The 16218-nt window shown below is 38.1% G+C and overlaps 1 protein-coding gene across 5 annotated transcripts in view; it reads right to left on the minus strand.

Moving 5' to 3' along the window:
• Positions 1–16218, minus strand: part of LOC147161782 (transmembrane protein 132C-like) — a 173359-nt gene that overhangs the window by 24593 nt on the left and 132548 nt on the right. For all 5 annotated transcript variants that reach the window (XM_086096140.1, XM_086096142.1, XM_086096141.1 and 2 more), the window contains one exon: positions 931–1120. In XM_086096140.1, the coding sequence (XP_085952266.1) occupies positions 931–1120 (190 nt within the window). The remainder of the gene's footprint in view (positions 1–930; positions 1121–16218) is intronic.

The raw sequence follows: 16218 nt of genomic DNA on the forward strand, positions 1-16218 counted from the left end.
AAGGGAAAATTATATATTGGGATATATAGGTCTTTAAAATTATCTGTCATTCTTTGGGGGGAAATTTTAGGTATCAAAAGTATTGTGTTATCAGTACTTGGTGGCTTATCGAGTACTCGTACTAGTATTCGTCTAAAAAAGTGGTATTGAACATCCCTATTTAATATTTATTTAGGAACCAACATAAATGTATTTCAGAATTTTTACTTCCTTTGAAATATGCGAACAAATTGAAAAATTCAACAAAAACTGCACTGTCGTAGAGTCATATTATATTTGTTACCATCAAATTGTAATATATAAGAAAATAAATCATTGCAGTTCCACACCACTGTAAACCATGACCACAATCATCAACATATTGCTGTATTTTCCGACACTGTCAATCAAAAAGTAAGTGTATTTTTTTTTTGTATGTTCTCATATCTTGTGTCTCAGGATACATTATTTTAACAAAGCGACAGGGTGGTTAACAAAATAACTACTTCCTTAAAATATCAGTAGATCAGATTCATGACAGTTGCCTTGATTTTTTACAGAATGAAAACCCGAGTCGTGACTTTTGCCCGTCGAGCGTGTGGCAAAATGAAGCCAGGAGCAAAGAAATGTATTGAACGAGTTTGTCTGGCCTTCTCGAGTGACAGAACGCCCGAGACGCTTTATGTCTCCCGCTCAAGCCCTCCAGCAAACGGGATAATTGATGTTACTGGTGGACATCAAACTTTTCTTTCCTGACTTGGCGTTCCCCCACTGGCCGAACAACGCTATGCAACCGGATTGCGTCATGTTTCAATTTATGGGCAAAAAGTATTGGGACATAGGGTAGAACTCGTTGGACCATGTTTTGGACATCGTCTGGGATATGAATACTTGAAAAGGTAAACAAAAGAAGCAAAAACCAAGCATGCTCTTCATTCATCACCGGCTTACCATCGCGAGTGGTACGATGCCGCCCAAGTCTTGCGGTGCCAGGCGGATGAGCGTCTGCACTTCACTCGTCTGGGTGCGGGTGAGCGGATACTCCACCTGCCAAGTCACCTCTCTGCCGCCCTCGGTCACCATCAGCCCGTTCACCTCCAGATCCACCTGCAACACTCGCTGGTAACCCGCCGCCTCCCCTCTGGATATAAACGAGAAGGAAAAAGACGGGAAGTCAGGAGAGGATTTGGATTTCGACAAAAAAAAAAAAAGAGGACGGAGGGTGAACGATGAGCGAGTTACGCCGGTGACAATGGAAGATGGCAAGTCAAATGCAAAAGTGAAAAAAAGCATAATGAGGTAGAAATAAGGTGAGAGTCAAAACGGGGAGAGGAAATAACATGGGAATGGATGAGGTGAACAGACGGGCAAAAATAAATCGCGGATTAAGTGGAAGGCGACATGGAAAGATAAGAAGAAAGAAAAGGTTAGTGAAATAAATGAAACAAGGGAAATTGAGGAGAAAGCAAAGTGAGACATCCGGAGACGAGGAGGACCAAAATAATTGCTTTGAATGTGAATTTCTGAAAGAAAAATAGATGAGACCTTGGGACTAATGGCTTCAGATTGCCCTTCAAAGTAAACAACAGAACACAAAATTCTTCTAAATAACAGACATTTGCAATTCAGTGGCAAAACCATCAAGTTCGTATAATAGCCGGTTGTTGACAGGAAATGTATAAATTTATATCATGTAAGGTTGAACGACTTCATGTCATCCACAGTAATTGAATTAGGCGACTCATGATTTTGTTTATTAGAACAGTTAGACACATTTCAACCACTGATCTGTATATATGACTTGATAGCCCCGAGGCCGCCATATTACTCGATATTACGATCCTTTACATTTACAGTATTGAAATTGGAAAACATTTGAGAGAGTACCAGGGTTTTTCCTGGGATAGGCTCATGCCCCCCCCCCCCCCCTCGACCCTTGTGAGGACAAGAAAATGGATGGATGGATGGATGTGTATATATATATATATGTTGTTGTTTTTATTTCCATTTATATGTATTTTTTTTGTATTTAATTTTTGAATTACATTTTTTATATCTATATTATTTTCTCTTTTATTCATTCATTTGTTTATTTAGTCATTTATTTATTTCTAATTTTGGCAGCTTTGGTCCTCCATACACGTGTCCCACTGGAAAGAAAACTTTTACCATAGAATTCAATACGGTCAAAAAAAACATGCAAAAAAAAAAATAGGCAGAAAACAGTCCGTGCAGTGATCAACATGAAGTGGAAAATCCTGTTCTGTTTTTTTTTTTTTTTCTTGTTCAGTGTCATAGCACAACAAACAAGGTAAAAGAAGCATTTCAAAAGGAAAAAGACACATTCAATTACTATCTGATACATTTCAACCTGTCATAGCAAAAATAAATAAAGAGCCGCACCATAAGACGTCGAAGAGGAGGATGAAAGTGAGGCAGACAAACACAACAGGCCTGTTAAACACATTGAAATGTCCCCCCCCCCCCCCCCACACACTCCTAACACCTTAGTGGATATCTGCTGGCTCCGTGAGAAAGCGAGTGAAAAGAAAAGTCGGATGCGTCTCTCGGAGACCTGAGGGTTTTTGTCTTTTCTTTCTTTCATGCAGCAGTGATTTTGTGAGACTGGCAACAATGATACATCAAAAGGCATGAATATAATCTACAAGAGAGAAGCAACGTTGGGGGGGGGGGGGGGCATAGGTGGAAGACATGAAGTAGATACTTTTAAATTTATGGTTTACCACTGGGACGGTTCTATGTGTCTCAGTTTAGCCAGGTGGGCGTGGCTATTCATTTTAATGCTGGGATTTTGCTTAACTACAGTTGCACCGCCATGTTGTGGTGCTCAGCCATGTTAGTCAGCTTTTATCATACAAATGCCCTTTTAACGACATTTTTTCTTGTGGATCATGCACGATATGTGCGCGACCAAAATAGAGATACACCGATTATCAGCCGGGCTGATTATTAGCGCCGATATTCAGCATTTTAACGAATATCGGTATTAGCTTTTATTTTGTTTGTTTTTTTATCTGGCAACCGAAATTTTGGAAAACTTTAATTACTGTGGGAAACTATTTAATTATTTAACTTTTCTGCTAGAATTTTAAAATAAAATAAAAACTCCAATATTTAGCAAATCTTAAAATTTCTTCTATAAACACAATGCTAAAAACATTTCAATAAAGTTCACAGTTCGAGTTTTTTTAAACGAGTTTTATTGGTTGTTGGCATCCTTGACTACTAATAATCTGCATCGCTATCGGCCCTTAAGAAAACATTTTGGATGATCTCGAGACAAAAATATCAATATTGTGACATATCTTACATTAGCGATGCGCCACCTTCAAATGTCAGTATTAGCACTTTCCACTGAAAACAAATTATGCAAAATTTGTTTCCACCCATGCTTTCTGAAGTCTTAAGTCATTTAATTTGCCGATGTTAAGGATCACTGATTCCGTTGTCCAAGTTATGTTTTTATAAAAAATAACGATTGTTGTTGTTGCCAAATTAATGCTCATAATTCCCCCCCCCCCCACCATTTCATCCAGTAATTTTTCTGCTCAGGAATTTGGCACCGTTGTAAATTTCTGAAGATGCAAGTGATCACACAGAGCCCAGTTGAGTTTTCAAGTTAAAAATATGCTGATTGACCAATTCTGCTCCAGATGTGGAAAGGCAAAGTGGCTAATATGATTGATACAGTCTAAGACAACTTATTAACTTTCCACCTTTTTAATGACCTGGGTGTCGTGGTGTGTGTTATCGTCATTCAACGACATAAATAATTGCTCTGCAATAAATATGACAGCATTATCATTTACTTTGTGATTGACAGGCTTCCTGCCACAAAATGCAGGTCAGAAAGAAACAACAAGGGTGAAAAAAAGAACATCTGTGTGATAATGCTGTTTCAAGGAAGATGTTTAATTATATAACGTGCATGTAGCAATGTAATGAATTATGTAACTCTACCAACAGCTGCTTCATCTAAAACTTGACAGCCGCCTTTGCACCATAACTGATGTTCCCAAATGAACAAATCTGTCAAAGTCAGTTGTACTTTCACTGAACATTGTTCAAAGTATCATGTGGACTTTTTTTTTCTTTTCTTTTCTTTTCAAACATGTTTACTTCCAAACACAATTTCATCCCGACTCAACTTTCTTTGCACCTAGCAAGATAGTCATGGAGAAATTATTATTAACTCATTCACTGCCATTGACAACAATAGACGTCAAAAAATCATTTGAACTATTTCTATTAGTTTAACTTTTTTTTTTCTCCATTTTTGTTAACAAGAGTATGAAAGCCTAGAATTTTTTTGGGGTACATTTAGAACAGATGTAAAATTTGGTATTAATCGTGAGTTAACTAGTGAAGTCATGTGAATATTTACAATTACAAATTGTAATCGCCTGCTGCCCCTAATTTTTAATCTTTAAAAATATGTATAAATATTGTTTTTTTAATTTTTAAGAAAAGATTATTAAAAATTAGGGCCGTCACGCGATTACAATTTTTAATCGTAATTAATCGCATGACTTCACTAACTAACTCACGTTTAATCACAAATTAAAAAAAAAATTCTATGCTTTCATACTCTTGTTAACAAAAATGGGAAAAAATTGTTAAACTAATAGAAATAGTAAAAAAAAAAAAAAAAAAACCGTCTATAGACGACAATGGCAGTGAATGAGTTAATAGTATTGTCCTGTCAATTTAAATGTTGAAAATATACCAGTAGTTTAAATTCTTCCTTTTGCACTTGACTAAAACCAAAACCTGTTGCAAAACGGCTAAAAATAGACAACCGGAAGCACAGGCTGTCTAGTTACTAGAGATGCCAACAAAGTAGATGGCCATGGCGAGGGTACAAAGAACTCCTGCTAGCCATCTGGCAACATAGAGGGGGGGGAAAAATAACACATTTTTTAAAGAGCAAAATTTAATACACATCAGTTAAATATATCCGGTGGCCCTAGAAAATAACCTTAAAACCTGCATGCTGTTACAGGAGACCTTTATTTTGGTGACATTCGAGTACTTAATAGATCAAAGAAGAAGCATGCATCTAACAAAAATATGTGCTCCTATTTCAAACCGCAAGATCTAAGATGCTTTCTTTGTACACAAAGCCCATTTCAAACGTCACAAATATGTCTACTATAAACCGGTGTCTGCTTCTTCTTTTTTTGTGTGTGTGGCCAAAATCCATTCTTCTCAACCGGCACAGACGACACAGAACCACCATTGTGTCAAACAAATGAGCAAAGAAACGAGTAAAAATGAGTAATCTATACTATATTTGTACGATACAATGTACAGCTAATAATAATAATTTATTAACTTTACCTCCATGCACAAAGGACTGCAAAATCAAAAGTTTTATGACATAAGGATATTGTAACAGCAGGTTGTACACCTGCACTTTCTCTGACAGCCATTTTTCTCCCAGAAATCATGCTGAGAAGTTGTTATGGAAACACAAAGCCGCTGTAAAAAGGTGTGGGTGCAGTGCTGAAAGGTTTTCTGTACTTTTTCATATTTGGAGTAATTTGAACAAAGCACATCACAGGCATTTTATGAATACACCTGGGAAGTAGTTTATTAGATCTAGGTTGTTTTAGTTAAATATCTAAAACAAAAATTGAGGGGGGAAATCGTTAATAAATAACTAAAAACAAAAATGCTTTAAAAAAAAGAAAGAAAACTAATTGAAACTATATTTTACGTTTAGAAAACAAACTATAATTATAGTGAAAATGTTCTTTTGTTATTATTTTTGGCAATTAATTTAATACATCAACCTTTGTGGTTGAAGTTGTATTGTTGCCAGTGCTATTGTTGTAATTCAAAGTCTGTGGACTGTTTGTGGATGGTTGTTTTCAAAATAATATTTTTGTTCAATTTTTACTACACAATACTTACATTTGTGGAGAGTAAAAGAGATCTGACTTGTCTTCGTCTTCCCGTTATTTCATTTACCGTATTTACACAATTGGTGACCCAGATGTGCGCAATAATGACCTCAATGCAATAGTCATGTTTTTTTTTTTTTTATCTTGCACAAAATACACACACACAAAAACGAATACAAAACTACACAGTAAATTCTGTAGAGTAAATTTGACTCTATTTAGAGTAATTTGATTCTGTGGGCCGACGACTCATTAGCAATGAGGAAAATTGCTTGAAATTAGCAGCCGGTAGAAAGCAGACAAAAACCCAGTTTGGCATCTGATTCAATTTCAACATTATTTTAACTTTCATATACAGTTATAATTCATGAAGTGAAAAACTGGTAAGCGGTCTAACAAAAAGATGTACTTGACAGACCTGTCCAAAACTGTCCGAATTGAAAGCAGAGCGTTCCTAATGTTAGCAACGTTGCCTTATGGCAATGTTCTGTTCTGCTAAAACAAACGCTATAAATGATGAATGTTTGTGATCTTCACGGTGATTTAAGCTCACTGACTTCCAGCGTTATCTACACAGTGACAGCGTAGACCGGGGCTGTGCATTTGTTGTTTTCTCAGGATGTAATCACTGTTCTCTCTTGCTTTCTGAGCACGGTTTTCTGTGATTACATGGGTCATTTGCAATTGCAGCTGTTCTAATTACTTGTAGTTCATTTTGCACAGCTGTGACACTGTAGAGTCCTTCAAAAACTTTGCGAGCAGCACTCTTGCCTTTAACCATCGACGAAGTTACTACCTCTGCCGAGCAGGTTATGTTTTTCGACTTGAAAAAAGACACCGTGCCAGGATTTTTTTCTCTGTTGGTGAAAAGGAGAGCTTCACATATAGGCGGGCTGAGAAAATAATTCATAAATATATTTGAAAGTATTAAAGAAAAAAAGAAAAAAAAACGCAGGACGGGCTTAACTGGAGCAATACATTTCCGAAAAATCGCACTTAATGATCAACATTTCGTAATGTTAAACTTGGGTTTAAATGTTGCATTGAAATTTCTGTATGCGGCGCTCAAATACATTTTGGGGGACAACCCTGGCGTAGTTACTCAGATATACAATTTTTTATTATTTGTTGTCATTTTTTTCAAGTACCTTGTGTATGATGCTAGTATACTCAACACAAGTATAAATGCAACACTTCTGTTTTTGCTCCCATTTTTTTTACGAGATGAACTCGAAGATCGAAAACTTTTTTACACATACACAATATCACCATTTCTTTCAAATATTGTCCACAAACCAGGCCAAATCTGTGATAGTGAGCACTTCTCCTTTGCCGAGATAATCCATCCCACCTCACAGGTGTTCCATATCAAGATCCTGATTAGTGCACAGGTGTGCCTTTGACTACCCACAATAAAAAAAAGCCAAGTCAGAAACTGCACCTTTCAGAGTGGCCTTTGAGTTGAGTTGTTAGGGACGCAAATTAGTCAAACGGCTATAATCCCATACATATTTACATTTGTGAATATTCATTAATATGTCCTGTCCCATTTAAAAAAATAAATAAATAAATACAATTAAATGAGTGTATATGACAATATTTTGATTAGGTTGTCACAATGAGTGCGTTCATTTTGAGTTAATTTAAAGTTCCTTTAATGCCACTGATTTTCTTACACAATTCCACTCGCAAGGCAGCAGACACGTCCACGTCAAAATTGATCAGTAATAAATTTCATAAAAATGCATACATTTGTGGAGACTGGCTTCAAGTTGTAATTTACAAATTTGAAAACGTGGAGAATTTCACAAGTTACTTCATGTTAAAGATTAGATAGCTCTTAATATGAAAAGAAAAATGCACTGAGCTGTCGCCAACATCTCACAAATGCAATTATGCCATCTAGTGGTAGAAAAAGGACCTCAACACAAATCAATATCACACTTTTACAGTGCAGTACATCTTTTTAATTTGAACTCAATTTTATGAATTATTATGAAATTACTGTATCAATGATGTAGCCATATTTCTATAGTTTAACTTTTTCCCCCCCCACTTTCATGTTAACAAGAGTATGAAAACGTAGAAAAAATATTTTATTGTACATTTAAAACATTTGAATTCATACAGATTTTTCCAGTAGCAATTTTGGGTAAATAAACCCAAAATCGTAGCTAATTCCTCATTGATAGAGCAGGACACAAATGTCATTAGCCGTGCACTCTTGACCAAGACAACATGTTAGGCCAGAGCTCAGGTGGTGCCAGCTGCTCCATTTGGATCAGGTCAAATGTAGATTTGCATCTACATCATTACCTTCTTGTTACGCGGCGGATACGAAGGTCGCAGCGCGTTAATTGTGGAGTTCAACAGTCACTGACCTCACTTTGTGAGTATGAAATGAGATCACGGTGGCGAAGGGGGTCATTATAATGTAATGATTAATAAATTACAATCTTCGGGAGCAGAAACCTTGCGTGAGTGTGCATCTGTGTGTGCGTGCGTATTTCCCATGGGGATCGAGGCTCCCATCTAATGAGTTTTACCACATCGGGTCTAATATCTGTCTCCTCCCGCTGGTGATTCTGATCTGAAAGCCTATTAGAAGTGTGAGAAGCAGCCTTACCACCGCTTCTATATGGCCTGTGTTGATTTAGAACAAAATAGTTCAGTATGGGCTTTTTAATCAGGCCTTTATATGCCCTGGTGGGCTTTTGGAGGATAGTAGAGCAAAGTATTTAGGCCTGCTCGGAAAGTGGGACGTTTACTTTTTAATCGGTCTCGTTATCGGCAACGAAACAACAGAAATATGAACCACCAGGCGGTTGTTCCAAATAGTCGCAGACGGCTCACGCGGTCCTCCTGACCTTGTGTTTATCGAGAGGTGGGGAAGGATTTCCATCCTCCAGGGATTCCTGTTTAATGCCGAGACAAACATAAATGTTGACATGTGACAGATAATGAAGGAGTTCATTCAATTGAAACCATGTCAACAGGCAAAAGGAATAGAATAGAGTAACCAAATTATGAATGTTGGAGATTTCCCTTCGGATCCATCAAAGCAATTTACTTCAGTCTTGTCCCTGTCAGTGTGCATTAGTTTGCTTTTAAAGGAGGGCTGCAATGGAAATATGGATGGGATCAGGGATACACCGATACCACAAGTATTATCATCACCGATGCTAGTTTTGGTTCATTGCATCGTGTGGAGAAGAAGAAGAAAGGAAGCTCAGCTAAATTGGATGTTTGGTTTGTACTGTCTTTCTCAATTTTAAATGTAGTGGAACCTCCAAATTCAAATGCCTAAATGTGGTATGTTTTGGAATTTAACCGTGATTTATTTTTATTTTTTTAAGAATATGCTTCTAGGGAGTTGATTTCCTGTTGGCAAAGTAAGCAAAGCCCAAGGTATGTTTGAGGAACTTTTTTTTTTTTATATAAAAATTATAAAAGGCATTAAAGTATGTACTGATTAAGATGTGAGCGGTCTGTGACATCTATTCAATTTTGCATTTATGCACGCTATAAGATCTTGTTTTGTGTGCTTCATTCATTGTACTCTTTACTTTTTTATGATTTCTTTCCTTTTCAACCAATTTCTCATAGCTTGGTTTGTCAAAAGCATATGATATAGCTATATTGTTTAAGTAAAAAAAAAAAAAGGATGAGTGTAAGACAGGAAGGACACAAGAGTGGTGTCAAGACGGAGAGAGAATGTAAAGTATGGCGTTGAAGGAGAAAGGGAATTATCAGTATGAAGGATAATGAGCAGTGGAAGCCACAAATGAGAAAAGAATGTGAGCACGGATAGAGGATTCCTTCGTTATTTCTGTCTCCTCCTCCCTTTCCTCTCTTGACCAATTGTCCCTTCTTTCCTCATGCATCCAGCCTTCTTGTTTCCTTTCTTTCTCAATGCCATCTTTTTACAATACTCCTCTCAAACGGTGTGTGAAATGAATGAATTAGGGTCTGTATGACACAGCTGCGGCTCAATGTAGCAACCACTCAAAAGACAACTTTGCACCATTGTGCACAAACAGTCAATCATCGCTTAAATAGGAGCATCCAGGCAGCCATTTTGATTCGATTGAAAATGGGAACCACCAAATGTGGAGAAAACAGCTTTGACCTGGCTACGTTGAAATGTACTGAAAAGTAATTGGAACGTATTGTTACAGTCGTTTGAACATCTTGATAAAGTCCTTTGAATGTCGGGATAAAGCCGTTCAAATGAATTGGTAAAGTCGTTCAAACGTGTTGGTAAATTTGTTCGAACGTCTTGATAAAGTCCCTTGATAAAGTCGTTCAAACAGAATGATAAAGCCGTTCAAACGTCTTTGCAAAGTCGTTGGGACATCTTGATAAAGTCCTTTAAAGGTCTTGATGAAGTCGTTCGAACGTCTTGATGAAGTCATTCAAACATATTGGTATAGTCGTTCAAACGTATTGGTAAAGTCGTTCAAAAGTCTTGATAAAGTCCTTCAAAAGTCTTGGTAAAGTCGTTCAAACGTATTGGTAAAGTCGTTCAAGCATCTTAATAAGGTCTTGCATGTCTTGATAAAGTCGTTCGAACATATTGGTAAAGTCGTTCAAAATTCTTGATAAAGTCGTTCAAAAGTCTTGATAAAGTCGTTCAAAAGTCGAACGTGGTAAAATGTAGGCCAAATGGTAAAAGCAGCATTTTTTTCCCCCTATCGCATTAGGCCAAAGGGTATTTTCCCATAATGCCATGGGGTAATGCGACAATTGTACATGCACAAGTCAAAACCCCGTGGTATTGACTCCACCAGGTATGAATTTTTCGTCCTTTGAATGATGACAAATCTGCTCATCCGGTGAGAGACCAGCTGTGGTCTGATGTCCATTTTAGGGACATTTTCAGGCACACTTAACGTATCGGGTATAAAAAATAGTGACTCGTACTAACTGATTTTTCCAATTAAAAGGTGTCAATAACAACACTACAAAAGGGGCCTAATAGAAGACATGCTAGTGAAAAAAAAAAAAAAAAAAAAAAAAAAACACTATAATGAATCACACGCAATGTGCATTTCCAATGTACAAGTCAAACATAAAATTTAAACCTTCATCACCACACAAACTGTATTCCTTTGGTACTCGCCACAGTGCACATTGTCACACCCTTAATCCCCTTGTCATTCAACGGGGGAAAAAAACACTTTTAACAAAATGTATTTGGAGCCGCAGAGCCACCAAAGCCTTTTAAACGCTGGCCACTACCAGTCACGCTAAGGAAAGTGATTACAATAGCCTATAACACAATCAATCACTGTATAAACACTGCTTATTCCCCTTTATTGATTTCTGTGAGCCGTCAGAGTGTTAGTCAAATTCTCGAGAGGCGCTCATCCTCTTATCCCGGACAATAAGATTAAGCGGTATAACTGGCTAATCTCCCACATAGAGCGCTAACTCCCCACCACAAATGTCACTTTTTCATACATATAGATAACAAAGGATTAGATTACCATGTCCTCACCGTATTTACCCTACAGTTGCCGCCTGCTGCTATAAATCCCGTGATGTGCACGCTTATCAGGTCTCGTCTGTTATGTCCCCACTTAGCTTCTTTCAAAAAATCTATCATCTCCACTTGTAAGACATTACATGACGTTCACCATAATATCTAGAACTGTGCATCTGTTGGAGCATTTGAATCCACATTTCACCCTTGTTGACACACGCACACCGACGTCAAGAACAATCCGGCATTGCTTTGTGGAGAGAATTCCGAGAAGGACAACAAAAATGTAGGTATTGGTCCCAGGCACTGATTAGAATGCATAGCATGTAATTGGAATACCCCAAGTTCAATTCCTTTGCTCTGTATCGAATCAAGATGAGCCTCTTCTATCCTGTGTATGGTTACAGAGTAGATGCTATTGAACTGAGGCAAAATCTGAAATTAGGAATCTGTTCAAATTGATGTTCCGAGATAAATGTACCGATTTGTCTCCAACTTTGATGGGAAGATGTTTAGGTCACATGAAAATGGTAAATATCCGTCCATTCACACACTACAGTTCCTGCCGTTATTACGCATAGCAAGGTTCTTTCGAGTCAGAAAGAAACAAGCTGATAATGAAGTATTGGAAGAATACAGACACCATCCAAATCCAGATTGAAAGTAATTTACTTGGTTCAGTTATGTGACAATCACTCATTTGTGAGTGCTTGAATTTTATTTAAAAGGAAATAAAAAAAGAACAATAAAAATGCATTTTCTACCAATTGTGCTGTTCTATGTCACATGTGAGTTGCAAGGAATGGTCCATGGTTCGTGTATGGCGCACATTAAGCTTTGACTTTGAATAAATGCCATGATAGTGACCCCATTGTGTTTTGATTTACAGTACAGTACAGTTTTTTCTTTGTCAGGGTAGTCTGGAGAGCAGTGGAGTTCAAGACCTCCCTCAGATTACAACAACAAACCCCACACGCCCGTGCACAAACCAACATAACCCGATATGAACCTGCTCTCAGTTGTGTATATCAAACCTGTGCACAGTATCAGGAGAGGGTTAATAAGAATTCTGAACCAATCATGACCCCTTTATGACCTGAACCCTTACATCTCCTTCGCCTCATTAATCTACCACGCAAACAGTAACCAGACATCTTCAATAGACACACAGAGAGAAAAGCACATTCATGACGGTGGAAACTCAACCCTCAACAATTTGAAGCATGACCAAGATTTGATGATGGACATCAAACCATTATTAAGTGTGACATTCACATTAGCGAGAACTGAACATAACATACAAGCTTAGGTGATGATTGAACTGGCCGAGCAGAAATGTAACAGCAAATATCAGACACGCAAGACGCACATCAGGAAAATAATGGAAAAGACAAAACGTAGAACAAACAAAATAGGATTAAACAACCGACAAAAAAAAAACCTACAAAACTGAACAGGTATCAGAAACCAATCACACTTTTGACAAGAAGCAGCAATAACTGAAATATTTGCTATATTAGCTTCCCTAGCTAGCAGCTAATTGATGAGCTGCTCAGGGTTTAAGCGGGACGGTATTATTTTGAGACTTGTGTCCCGAGAGTCCTGGTGGTTTTATCCTGCTTTTACGCAGGTCCCGTCTCACAGTCCTAGTTGCTTTTTTTACAGTCCAGTTAGCAAGCCAATTATTTGGGCAGTGTGTATGTCAATCACACAATTGCCATGGCGATTCATACGACTAATCACTAACAGGCATGTTTTCGTCACACCGGAATTAGAAATACTTCTGGCTTCAGTGTTTAAGAATCATGGGAAATGTAGTCCTACTAGCCCAATGCTGCAATCAAGACCCAACGCAAGCTGAGCTTCTCTGACGCCATATCACGCATGTTACACTGCGGGACTGGCGCAAGGCGCATTGGCTTAACCATAGCATTTAGCATTAGCTAAAGCAATAACACAACCAACATGTCACCAAATTGACTAATGATTGAATTTGCTATGAACAGTTCCTGGTGAGGATTTGATTTTCAGCAACATTTTTGTGCCCCAGATGTTTTAGTTTTGAAAATCTGGTCATCCTATAGCTGCTATATCCTTGTCGCTTGTGTTCAGAAATCTTAGCGGACTGGACCAATGGGGCATTTTGGGGCATTGCTTAAGGGAAATTGAACTCAAGTCAAATCAGCTCCTAACCACCTTCTCTGTCTCCATTTCTCACATTAAAAACACCAGAGCCTAAAACATGAGCTTTGCGCTGTAAGAATTTACCAACTTGAATTTCAAATTTGACGTCTAAATTCAACATCACACACACAACATGAGGAAATTGAAGGTGGATGTCCACGCGCAGAAAATTCCATAACAAGTTATCGACTTATAAAGCGCAGCTAAAAAAAAAAAATGTTTTTAAAAGCTCTGAGACACGAACTGTGGTCCGTGATTCAGGAGCTTGATTTATCGGAAGATGAAGTGGATCAGACGATCTGAGTCTAAGGTTCCGGGGGCAATAGACCCTGCCTTATCAAACAAGACCAGACTCCCTGGCCAATCTCCACTTTGTCTGTAGGCAAGGCCTCACACCAGCACTGGCTTTGGCTGCTGATAAAGTGCAAGCGAGGAGGCACAGAGCAGCTTCGATAGGCTTTGATTTGACTATAAAAATGGCAAGTTCCAGAATAAATACCCCGAGAAACGAGACAATCTGCTTTTAAAATCGCTGCTGCGCAAGTACAAAGAGAGTTTTCTTTTGTCAACACCAGCCTTTCCTCGATCTGATTGCGGGTCTCCGCTTGAGTCAATATTGGACATCAAAAGACTGTTTCATAAATGTGGCTGCACGACACAGCCGAGAACAAGCCGGCAGATGTAAAAAGATAAAGACAGAAATTGACTTCCTGACTTCACACTTCAGCCTTACCTGGATTATACGGGCGTGCCAAGGTTGAAGTCTGAGTCCCGAAGGGTTCAATCAGAGATGTTTTACTTCACACATGCGCACAGTTCACTGATAACATTTGAGTCCATGATATGATAGAACCCACTGTAAATATCTAATTTATGTCTTGAGGTGTTCAGGGAGAGACTCATATGAGAGAAAATGAATACAGTATATCACAGTATATCCGAGAGGGAGGGTGAGCTATCAGTCATTACGCTGAGATTAGATTAATTTTATTTCATTAGTGGCAGGGTGTCAGTCTGGATTTCCATTAAAGATGACGGCCCGGGTTGCGGGACAAGTCTCATGTGTTGCATTTCTGATCACACGATGACACGCAGGATTCATACGGCACTCATTCAAATTAAATTAAACACGATCAATAGTGCGATTCCCTCACGTAGTTGCAAAGCACAGACTGAACATTGAAAGCTTTTCAAATAGAATGGAGGGAGTCAGAAGAGAGCAATTCTGAATGCATTAGTGGCCTTAGCGGTAAACATGGGAAAATAAGATGCCATGCCATGGATGATTGCTTTATAAAGGATTATGGAAGGTATTTAAATAAAGTATCAGGTAGCATATATATATATATATATGCTACCTTCACATACAGCAGACCACATTACATTTGTCTTAACTGAAAGGGTAATTGCTTAGTCTCTCTTATCTACGGTTTCTAAAGTATTTTTCAAAAAAGGCAGCTCACGTCACTTCAAGGACATTCCGGAAAAGGAAATATTTGGCCGCTCGTCAACACAATTTTTTTGTTCACTGAAAAAAAAAAAGAAAAAAAAAGAAGGTTTCATTAAAAGTATTCACTGACAATCTAGATGAAGGCAATGTTTTAAAATGATGACTGACAAGGGAGTAGTTTTGCTGAATCAATGTGCAGCGATCTATGAACGGAGGTCAAAATCAGGTGAATGAATTTTATGAATGAATGCAACTTGGTTTGTGAACATCATACTGTGGGGTTTGTGGTAAAATATTTTACATTGTTAGGTATTGTTAAAAGCTGAACGAGCAATAACTGCATCGAGCCTTGGACCCATAGACCATCATCGAACTTTTTCATTCTTCTTTTGTGGTGCTTTTTCAGCCTCCACCGCAGCCTCTTTCAGTTCTTATTTAAAAGGGGAGCCAGGCCCAAATTATTATTATTATGTTTTTTACAATTGTTCTATGTGCCCCTAGTTTAAACACAGCATTGAATACCGGTAATATCGTGTTTGGAGAATAAAAATTAAGCAGCAAAATCCACACGTTTGTATCCATTTTAGGGGGGCGGCCATTTTATCACTTGCTGTCATCTGAAAACGACATCACAGTTAGATGCTCAGGGCTCAGGTAACGACCAATTACGGCTCACCTGTTCTTCTGAGTATGGTCATGTGACGTTCACAAACTGAGCCGTGACTGGTCGTTGCCCGAGGCCTGAGCAACTGTGATTTCACTTTTCACTTGACAGCAAGTGGCAAAATGGCTGCCCTCTGAGATGAATACAAATGACAAAAAAGGCAGCACCTGCAGATATTTCACGGACGAAGATAATGGCCAGTGAAGAGGGTAAAAAAAGGTTGGCAGGATTATGACTTTAATCTCAGAATTGTGACTCTAAAGTGAGATTTCTGACTTTGTGACGTAGAGCTATGAATTGTGCGGGGAAAGTCAGAATTCTGAGAATTAAGTCAGAATTCTTACTTTGAAGTCAGAATCCCGCCAACCTTTTTTTTTCCCTCTTCACTGGCCATTATCCTCTTCCGTAAACAGAAATAAAGTGTTCATCTGTTTCCTATCTTGTAAAATAATCGTTGATAATGAATCGGCTATGTGTCTTCACATAGATGAATGTCATTAATCATCGCGCAACGGAGCATTCGTACGAA

This window comes from Leptonotus elevatus, chromosome 15 (genome assembly GCF_054856555.1).
Source record: "Leptonotus elevatus isolate MCC_2025b chromosome 15, RoL_Lele_1.0, whole genome shotgun sequence".
Taxonomy (NCBI): Eukaryota; Metazoa; Chordata; class Actinopteri; order Syngnathiformes; family Syngnathidae; genus Leptonotus; species Leptonotus elevatus.